This window comes from Halichoerus grypus, chromosome 4 (genome assembly GCF_964656455.1).
Source record: "Halichoerus grypus chromosome 4, mHalGry1.hap1.1, whole genome shotgun sequence".
In the NCBI taxonomy this organism is placed as follows: Eukaryota; Metazoa; Chordata; class Mammalia; order Carnivora; family Phocidae; genus Halichoerus; species Halichoerus grypus.
The window spans coordinates 79,761,394-79,772,209 of NC_135715.1; the positions used below are offsets into that span (position 1 = coordinate 79,761,394).

Sequence of the window (10,816 nt, forward strand, 5' to 3'; positions counted from 1 at the left end):
CCCGCCCAGCCGCCCGCCTACTCCAGCCACTAGCCCGCGGCCCAGGAGGAAGGCGCCTCGCAATGAATTCCTTCGGTAACGTCCGCCCCTGCGATCCCGCTGGGAGTGGTAGTTTGCATGGGTCCCCCATTGCCCGCGCGCAAGTGCAGAGGGGGGCCGGTAGAAACTACATTTCCCAGGAGCCCTCGGACCAGGGGCGGAGCCGTCCTTGGGGGCGGGGCTCCAACCGGAGGCGGTGATTGTGGCGCCTCATTCATAAATGCCGCGACGATTCTTGCTGTGCTTTGAGTGGACTGAGAGGCCGGGGGACGGCGGAGCGGTAATTTGTGGGTGAAAGGAGCGGGGGGAGCTGGTGTGTTTGCCGCCCTGCATCTAATAGTGTCGGCGGGGCGTGGGAGGGACCCTCTCCGGGCCTCCGGGCTGGCTCGGCGGGGCGCGGAGGGAGCCGGACGCGGGGCGACCCTGCGGCGGAGGCCAACATCAATTCTGTGGACGTCCTTGCTTCACGCTGTTTTGTGGGGAGCCTGCCTTTCAAGGACGCTCACCGCCTGTGGTTTTGGCTGTACTTCAAGCTGCTGTTTAGAAGCGCAGGGGTCACAGTCGGTTCGAAAAGAAAGTGTAAAGTGGCATTGCTTTCTGTCCTCCTTAAGGGCCAATCATCAGATGATCATCAGTCAAGAGCTGTTTTTTAAAGCTTTCCTGTGGATTCGTGGTTTTCAAGAACATGTATTTTGGGAGACTGATAAATCATCTCCCAAATCAACTAGTTATACGGTCGGAGGGTGACTTTGAATAAACTGTGTATGTCCACTTTTTCCCGTCAGGATGCAGAGAATTTATTCTCCCAAACTGCTTCAAGAATGTTTACATAGCACTCTCTGGAGGTTTCGAGGCTGTGAATTTGTTTCAGACAGATTTTGATATATAAAAAATCCTAGTCCACATGCTAATCCTTTCTAGACATTTTGCTATATATATGTTCCGTTTAGCAACATATATATATGTTCCCTTTAGTTTGCCTGAATATTAATAATAAATAGGAGATTAAGGTGAAACAGTATTTTTATTCTTCATGCTGACAGTAAATACACTGAGGATCATATTCATGAAATTAAAATGAAGGAATAGAGGTGCTTTAAGTGTGGTTTGTTTGTTTAAAGATTTTACTCATTTTGACAGAGAGAGACAGCGAGCGAGGGAACACAAGCAGGGGGAGTGGGAGAGGGAGAAACAGGCTTCCCGCTGAGCAGGGAGCCTGATGCGGGGCTCCATCCCAGGGCCCTGGGATCATGATCTGAGCGGAAGGCAGACGCTCAACGACTGAGCCACCCAGGCGCCCTTAAGTGTGGTTTGTTTTAAGATGTTTAAGATGCACAAGGGCACTCGTCAGTCTAGTAGGGAACTTTTCTAGTTTTTGATGTTACAAAATAACCTTGTAGCTTGTCTCTTCTAAATTTGGATTTCAAATTTTCTCGCTAAAGTCTTTGAAATTTAACATAGATTACTTGGTTGATTTTGATGAAAAGCTCTTACCTTTTAGATAGGCTTTCAACTAAAAAATAGAATTAATTTGCTTAGAACAGATTTTTAAAAATTATTCAGGAATAACAGATATTCAGTAAACTGCCCTGATCTTAAGTGTAGTACCCAGATGTATACAGGGTGTAATCACCACCAGATAAAGATGATAACACTCCCTATCAACCCTGAAGGCAGAAGCCTCTTCTCAGTCAGTGCCAACCCCAGCTACCTAGATAACCATGGGACTGACTTCTGTACTTACAGATTTATTTTGCCTATTCTTGAATTTCATATTAAATGGAAACACAGTATGAATTTGTTGAGACTTGGACTCAACATTACTCATCCATGTTGTTTGTAGCAGCAGTTTTTTAAAATATGTGAATAGCTGTGGTTCTCAAACTGTGATATCAATGAGAAAAATCACACTGTCACTTTGGTCTTTGCTTATTGAATAGTTTGCAAGCATCCCTTTTGTCCTATATTTCTTTGAATAGTTCTACAAACTGGTGATTCATAGTATTTGTATATATGTTTTAACAACTGTACCCATGACACTGTTTCAGGATTCTGCTTCAGAAAATGGAGCACAAGTATTTTCAGTGTATGTCATTACACTCAGTAAAGCAACAAGGGAAACAGCAGTCTCTTGTTTTAAAATTCCATTAAATCCGGTTTTAATAAAATGACCCCATCTGTCTTTCAGTTCTTCAGTCACAGTAGCTACTTTCAAGTGCTAAATAGCCATATGTGACTAGTGGCTACCATAATGGACAGCAAGTTCTAGGTAATTGTACTTTTTTGTCTTTATGTCTTATTTATTTTGTCTTTATTTCTTATATTTCTTTATTTCTTTGCATTTTGCCTTTGTCAGTTTAACAGTATATCTTGGATATATTCAGGACTCCCGTGTCAGTACTTATTAAGCTTACTTGGTTCTCTGTAACCGTTGTGTAATGTGAATACTACAATTAGCTGGTCCTCCCTTAATAGACATTTAAGACATTAATCTCAGTTTATTACAAATGTTGCGAACTTGTGCCAGTATAGCACAAAATGCTAGATGTGAAATTGCTGAGTCAAAGTTTGTGTGCATTTACAGTTTGGATCGATATTGTCAAATTGCCCTTCAAAAGGTTTTACCAGTTTACATTCCCAAGTAACACTTTATGAAGACTTCTTTTCCACATTGGGGTTTAGTAATTTTTAGTTTTTGCCAACCTGGTATGTGAAAGATGGTATGTCATTACTATTTTAATTTCTATTCAGTTGAGTGATGATGAGCATTTTTTAATGTATGGACATCTGTATTTCTTTTTCTGCTTATATCTTTTTTTTTTTTTTTTTTTTGCAGACACTAGGTACAAAGCTAAATACATGTTTGCCTCCAGGTTGCCATTTTTCATTTCCCTTTGGGGATATCTATCTAATCTATCTATCTATCTATCTATCTGTCTGTCTTAAAGTCTAGAATTGTATCTGAAAAATAAGTGTGACATGGCATTTCACTTTGGTACTAGATTTTCTCATTTCTACCCTCAAGGACAATATGCTATAGTAATTCTCTCCTTTCTCCATCCTCATCAGCCTACAGACATGCTTTTATTTCTCTTGTCTTAAAAAATCTTTCTTCGCCATGCTTCCCTGTGCAGCTACTGTCCTATTTATTTCCTTCCCTTTATAACAAAACTCCTGGAAAGAGTTAGCTGTCCTCAGTTTTCCGTTCTTTCATGTATTACCTCCATTCAAGCTTTTGCAGCCTTCTTCTTCCCCAAGTTGCTCTCATTGAAGTTATCATGACCTTTACTTTGCTTAATCCCAAGGTCAGTTCTCAGTTCTCCTCACCCTTCATCTCTTAAAAGCTTTTAACACATCTCTTTCTTCCTTGAAACACTTTCTTCACTTGGCCTCAAGGACACTATACTTTCTACATCTTTTATTTTTTGTCTACCCTTAGTCACTTAGTGATCTCACCCAGTGTCAAGGCTTTAAATATCATCCATATGCTAAGGATACTCACATTTATGCTTGACAGCCTTGGCCTCATCCATGAATCCTTCTTGTGTGTCCAGCTGCGTATATGATAATGACTGGAATGTCTGTTAGGCATCTTAAAATGTTTGAAATTCAGGGATGGCTCCCTGCTCAGTGGGGAGTCGGCCTCTCCCTCTCCCTCTGCCCCTTCCCCCTGCTTTCTCCCCCCCCAAATAATAAAATCTTAAAAAAAAAAAAAAGCCTAAAAAAATGTTTGAAATTCAACTCTTGATCTCTCATTCCCCCAAACCTGTTTCATTCCCAGTTTTCCCCATTTCAGTTAATGACCATACTGTTCTTCTAGTTGCTCAGCCAGAAAATTTTAAGGAATGAAGGGGAGGACCCTGGTGACCTGGAGATTTGGTAGACAATAAAGGAGTCGTCGTAGGTAATATAGTGAAATCATATGAGATTCAGAATTTGGTGGTTTTTATGGTGGAGGAAGGGAGAATCATCTAGAAGCCAAAAAGGACAATAAGGAAAATACATATGCTACTTCCAGGCCTAGTGGTACAGAGTATGGGCTCTATAGGAAGAAGTGTTCTCAGGAAGGTGAGAGATGAGGGCAAGGATAATAGGAGATTTTGCTAGTGATGGACACTGGGGCTGTGTGGCCATTGGAGATGGAATAAGGCATGTGCATGGACATCAGAGTGTTAGAGATAAAGGGTGGCTTAGGAGCCAGGTCCTCCTCATGGTGACTGATGTAAATAAGTCTAAACACATAACGAGATTAATCCCAGAGAATTCAAGATAGATAGTGGTGATGGGACTGTAAGAATTGGTGGGGGGCATCCTGCAAGTAAGGGTTTTCGATATGAAGGCTGGGTCTTACTCCACCCTCATAACTGCACCACTCGCTCCTTGACCTCCACCAGGTCCTTGAGTTTATCTCTTAAAGGAGGACTCCCTGTCTACCTTCTCTAAACTTGCAAGTCTCCTTCCCCCACATTACTTTTATTTTTCTTCTTAGCATTTATTACTGTATAACATACTGTATAATTTACTTTTATATGCATGTATTTTCTTTACTAGACTCTTTTTTTTTTTAAGATTTTATTTATTTATTTGAGAGAGAGAGAGAATGAGAGACAGAGAGCACGAGAGGGAAGGGGGTCAGAGGGAGAAGCAGACCCCCCGCTGGGCAGGGAGCCCAATGTGGGACTCGATCCCGGGACTCCAGGATCATGACCTGAGCTGAAGGCAGTCACTTAACCAACTGAGCCACCCAGGCGCCTCTCTTCACTAGACTCTTGACTTACTAACTGCTATATGCCCAATGACTAAAATAATATCTGGCACAGAGTAAGAATTCAATAAATGTTAGTTGAGTGAAATCAGTCATACAGCTTATCTTCTGTGTGATGTGCACGGTGACTGAATTACACTAGGAATTTGGTTATTTTAGAGTATGATTCATGCAAAGTAGCTGTCCTATTGTATAAACTAATGTAATTTTGTTGTTGAACATCGAATGAACTATAATACTGAATTTATTTTAAATATTATTTTTAATACTGAATTTATTTTAAATAATAGAATCTTAGTTCCGATTTAATTTTAACTTAATTTTAGCAAACATTTATCAAGTTTCTCCTTCTGCCAGGAATGGATGGTGCTAGGCCTGGATGAATATACAGGTGACTGTATCTTCAAGGAACTCACAGCTTGGTAGATTATGAACACAAAGGCAGAGTACCACTAATATTGAGATGAATGTCAAAATAGTGATATCAGAGACCTCTAAGAATACAGATAAGGGTCTGCCTGGTGGGCAAGAGGCTAGAAGGGGGTTGAGGGAATAAGGGAAAGTGAGAAACAGTGCCAGTGAAGCCATGGGGGTGGTGGTGACTCTTGTTCTGTAAGTAGGGAGAACATGGGTTCCCCAGTTGGGCAAAGAAGCCATGTTGGAGTAGGGCCAGAAGTATGAAAGTGTTTAATATGGGTAACATTTGATAGTTATAGTAATCGAATAACTTAGAAGGTGTTTTAGCTCCTAGAGTTTTAGGTCAACTGATTGAGCACTTGTATAAAATCCTCAGTAATGAAATGATTAGATCAAAAGGGAACTTAGGTTTTTGATTCACTCAATTTGGATGTTTTTAAGACTTAAAAGAAACCACATAGCTTAATGCCCAACTGCTTTGCTGGTTGAAGTCTTTTGTATTTGAAATATTCAAATACAAATTTGAATTTGTATTTGGGGCGCCTGGGTGGCTCAGACGGTTGAGCATCTATCTGCCTTCCGCTCGGGTCATGGTCCCGGGGTCCTGGGATCGAGCCCTGTGTCGGGCTCCCTGCTGAGCGGGGAGCCCGCTTCTCCCTCTCCCTCTTCCTGCTGCTCCCCCTGCTTGTACTCTCTCTGTCTAATAAAAAATAATAATAATAATAATAAAATTAAAAAAAATATTCAGTAGATTTTTGTGCTGGTTTGAGTTTTGGGTAGAATACCTTTAACCAATTCTTTTTGTTGGCATCTTCTTTCTACAGGTTTTGGAAATTAATAGCTCTTCTAACTTTTACATTATTTAAATATAATATTATCATTGGACTAAAATGTTCCTGATGCCAACCTCTTCCGAGTTAAACAGTGGACAGAGCTTCTTAACCCAGTGGATGACCAATCCTTCTCGGGCTGGGGTCATACTAAATCGTGGATTTCCTATTTTGGAAGCAGATGAAGAGAAGCGAGGAAATGTGAACATTTCTACCAGCTTTCCTGTTAAAGCCACACATTTTTCAAATAGCTTCAGCTTTATAAGTGAAGAAGATTCACTTCATGAAGAACAGAAGTTGGAGTCTAATAGCCCTTATAAACTACAATCAGATAAATCTGAAACACATGCAGTGTTTCCTTTAACTAAAGAAGGACCACAAATAGTGGCATGTCAAGATGCTCCAGGACACCGGGAAGACAACAAAAATGACTTTATCTCAGATCTTTCCGGTGAATGCAAAGAAGTGGCTTATAAAGACCCACTCTTCAAAAAGCTTGAACAGGTACAACAGGATTTGGCCTAATATGTATTTGCTTTATTGCAAGTTTCTGTTGATAATGAAAAGTCACCTGTTCAGGGCCTCTTGTTTCTTCCCCTTTACTGTGAAATCCTCAAAACACCAAATTTTGCCTTTTGTCTAATGTGAAACATTAACACAGGTTTGGTATGTAAGATATAACACTTGAGGTAACAATGTCTTTAAGTTTCTGTTTCACTTGGTAAAAACTAAATTAGAAATGGTTGATCAAATGTTAGAGGGAAAAAGTTGATCAGAAATGTACTGATACCTATCCTCTTTTAAGAATCCAAGAATTCATGTGACTTTTTCTGTTTCTTAGTTGGGACAGTCGATACGGTTTCCTTCATAAAAAAATAGGATTTTGGAGTTTTGGTGGCAGATGTAGTTACTTAGGAATCTCTCTTTGAAACTCTTTATTAGAGGTGATATGGAACGGGAGATGAGAGGCATTAAGATAAATATAAGGAGCAAAGATCCATAAAGAAATGTAAAGTTAGTTTAATCAAATTAATTTTATGTTTCAAAAGCTGAAAGAAGTACAACAGAAGAAGCAGGAAGAACTGAAGAGGCAGCAGTTAGAGCAACTACAAAGACTCATGGAAGAACAAGAGAAGCTGCTTACGATGGTGTCTGGGCAACACACACTTCCAGGTATTTTTTTGCTTACACAGAGCCTTCAGTTAGTACAACAGTGGACAGTTACATACATTTCTCACTTTTAGTTGTCTGACAGGTTATTTCTGCCATTTCTCTATCATATGTTGTAAACTGCAGTTTCATTAGGGGCCTTGCAGAGAACTGTGAAATGGTGGTAGTGTTATATAATTGGGCCAAGTGGGAGCTGTGCCATTCTGGAGCGTGTGTGCCCTGCTTAAAGTCATTCATATTTATTTAGAATAAAATTTAAAAAAGATGTAGCAGAATAAAAGGTCTAGAGCCAAATTTGGCCCAGGGCTACTGGCTTACAATCTCTGCCTGAAGAATAAAAAACTCCTCAGGGTCATAACGGTAAATATGTATAGAAGCCATTCTGCTCAGCAAAAGAACCATACCAAAAACCTTTTCTGTGATGGTAGATGACAGAATTCTTTTGTTGTATGCTAGATCAATTAAAAGAAAGAATGATGTACTTATCAGGAGAATATAAACCTGTTAAAATGTGATCTGGAGCAGTGGTTTTGAAAGTTATCTGACCATATCACATTATAACAAAAACATTTAAACTCATAATTGCAAAGAAATTTCATAAATCAGACCTTATTGGTGTGCCTGGCATGTAGCAAGGATATCTTCTACTTATTTTATCCTATTCTTGGTCATTTAAAAAAAATGCCAGTCGTGATTCTGATGATAAAATTACTAATGGATTGTGTCCCACAGTTTGAAAAATAGTAATCTGGAGCAATGTGTTTGCTTCTCAGTGCTCCCTTTTAAGAGACACACCACTGATTCAGGAAAGTGCCTGTTCTGTTCAGAGGCTGCACTGGGCATTGAGAATACAAAGAAGAAAAGACATTGGCAGATGAGTATGCAGAGTGTAGCTGGATGGGATTCTGGGAGTGGTAGTAGTGGTAGTGATGAGAAACGTACCACATGAAGACTGGTTTAGGAAATAGGATGTTTATAGTGAATATAGAGAACATAGTGTGTGTCTTGAAATAGTTGAGTGGTTCAGGGATCCTTTATGGAATACATAAAGAGGATAATCAAGATCATTTAAATAACAGCCTGTGATTTTTTTTTTTTTTAAGATTTTATTTATTTATTTGACAGAGAGAGACAGAGTGAGAGAGGGAACACAAGCGGGGGAGTGGGAAAGGGAGAATCAGGCTTCCTGCGGAGTGGGGAGCCCGACGCGGGGCTTGATCCCAGGACGCAGGGATCATGACCTGAGCTGAAGGCAGACGCTTGAAGACTGAGCCACCCAGGCGCCCCAAGACTGTGATATTTTTTAAGGTAGAAATAGCACTATGGTAGAGCAATAGGGAAGCAGATTTCAAAGTTCTTAATATAAGAACTAGCCCCATTCAGTTATGGAACATTGCTTTTAGGGCAGTGGTTTTCACAGTTTGGTCTCAGGACCCCTTAACACTCTTAAATTATTGAGGACCCCAGAGAGCATTTGTTATATGGGCACTTACTGTTGGTATTTACTGTATCAGAAATGAAAATGGAGAAATTAAAAAATTAATTCACCTAAAATAATAACCAGTTGCGTGTTATCATAACTAACATTTTTTTAACGAAAAGCCTTTTCTAAAAAATTAGAAGAATGGCATAGTTTTATATTTTTGAATATCTTTTTTAACTTCTGGCTTAAAAGAGCTCAGCTGATCCTCCTATCTGCTTCTGCATTCAGTCTCCGAAGTTATATTGTTTTGGTTGAAGTATGTGAAAAAAAAATCAGCTTCACATGGATGTTTAATTGGAAAAAGGAAAGAGGAATACTATAATAGCCTTTTCAAGTAATTGTGATTATTTCTTTGATATTGTATCCAAACCTAACAAGGGGCCATTTCTTAGTGGTGACTCACAGTATGGAGTCTGAAACCATATTCATGTACTTTTTTTATAAAAAAAATTGCATGAATATATTGGAATATATTGCATAAAATATATTGGAATATCTTGGCATTTTTGAATGGCTCTTTCTTCATGCATGATCTGGTAAAATTGTGCATTGGTTATTTGGAAAATAGTGGTTCACAGAGTTCCATGGTTCTTTAAAATACTGACATTTCAGTATGTAATATCAAAAAATTATATCCATTAATACCACTACAGATCTCATCATAAAAGTCGTGAAGTATTATTATGAAGCTGTCAAGCTCATGGTGGTAGACATGTTTAATAAGTTCTCATTTTTACTTGAAAGTTCGAATTTTAGCATTCTTTGCAAATACTGTCAGTTATTTTCCTTGAAGTGACTGGCTCACTTGTTTCATTTTTGAGAAAATATCTGCCAGGTGCCAAGTTTAAATCATGATAGTTTGTCATTTATTCTTTCAAGTAAAAATGATGTTCCTTGAGAGAAGTGGCTAGTCGAGCTTACAACTCAAAAAATGACACAGCCATGTCTTGGTTTGCAGCAGAAGTGAGTTATGCATACTTTCTGTCTTGTTCAGTAGAATGTTCAAAAGACGTGTACTCAGCAGTTAAAATTCAATTAAAAAATTAATAGTTTTTGCAGCTTTATCTAGGACATTCTTAAGTAAAACTGGTTTTTTTCTTTTTTTTTAACTGCAAGTGCTTGGTGGTGACTCATACAGTGACTGCTAGCACAGTTGGGGCCTGCTGTCCTGCTTTTAGGTGAAGGCACCAGGAGTTTCCATTTTGCTCTTGCATCATCAGTGCATGTGTTGACAAAGTGAAAAAGGCAAATACTATCTTAATATTTTATGAAAATAGATTTGACCTGGTGGATGCCCTGAAAGAATCTTAGAAACCCTTAGGGGTTTGCAGACCACACTTTGAGAACTGCTACTGTGGGCTATTGCACTTTTATCGAAGACATCTCCAGTCTGAAGTGGGTTGACTTTGGTCAGAAATATTTGAATGGGGAGAGTATTGTTATTATAAAGGAAGGGAGGTCAAACCTGATAATCGCTGAGGGACCTACCTGATTTCCAGTTTTATTTGTGGGCTGGAGGTGAGGCAGATGGGTATGAGAGATAGGTGGCATGGCTCTTTTATGTTTTATTAAACACTTCCCATTGTGTCTCTTCTTTTTTTTTTTTTTAAGATTTTTAAAAAAGATTTTATTTATTAGAGAGAGAGAGAGTGGCGCGTGTGCGAGAAGTGGGGGGACGGGAGCGGGGAGGACAGAGGGAGAGAATCTTCAAGCAGACTCCACACTGAGCACAGAGCCCGATGCAGGGTTTGATCCCGTCACCCACGAGATCATGACCTGAGCTGAAACCAAGAGTTGGATGCTCAACTGACTGAGCCACCCAGGCGCCCCTAAAGACTTTTATTTTTAAGTAATCTCTACAACCAGTGTGGGGCTTGAACTCATAACCCCAAGACCAAGAGTCATATGCTCTACTGACTGAGCCAGCCAGGTGCCCCTTCACTTCTAAATTCAGTTGAGACATTCTGGGAGAAGAGAAGGATAGTAGCGGGATTTCAACGGTATGGTACAGCAGCTAGGATGAAGTTTTGCCATCTACCCTCCAAGAATTATAAATTAGAGATATATAGGAGGGGAATCTCTGTGTTTATTTCCAAAGCAGAGACTCAAGAA

General features: G+C 39.6%; 1 protein-coding gene across 2 annotated transcripts in view; it reads left to right on the forward strand.

Annotated features, from left to right (window-relative positions):
• The first annotated feature begins 210 nt into the window (after nt 1-210).
• Nucleotides 211-10,816, forward strand: part of CPAP (centrosome assembly and centriole elongation protein) — a 48,483-nt gene continuing 37,877 nt past the window's right edge. Inside the window, exons 1-4 of one of the 2 annotated variants that reach the window (XM_036097135.2) lie at nt 211-319; nt 2,228-2,308; nt 6,046-6,555; nt 7,101-7,224. In XM_036097135.2, coding sequence (XP_035953028.2) covers nt 6,112-6,555; nt 7,101-7,224 — 568 coding nt within the window. In that variant the 5' untranslated portion in view covers nt 211-319; nt 2,228-2,308; nt 6,046-6,111. The remainder of the gene's footprint in view (nt 320-2,227; nt 2,309-6,045; nt 6,556-7,100; nt 7,225-10,816) is intronic. The other variant, XM_036097136.2, reaches the window with a different exon arrangement.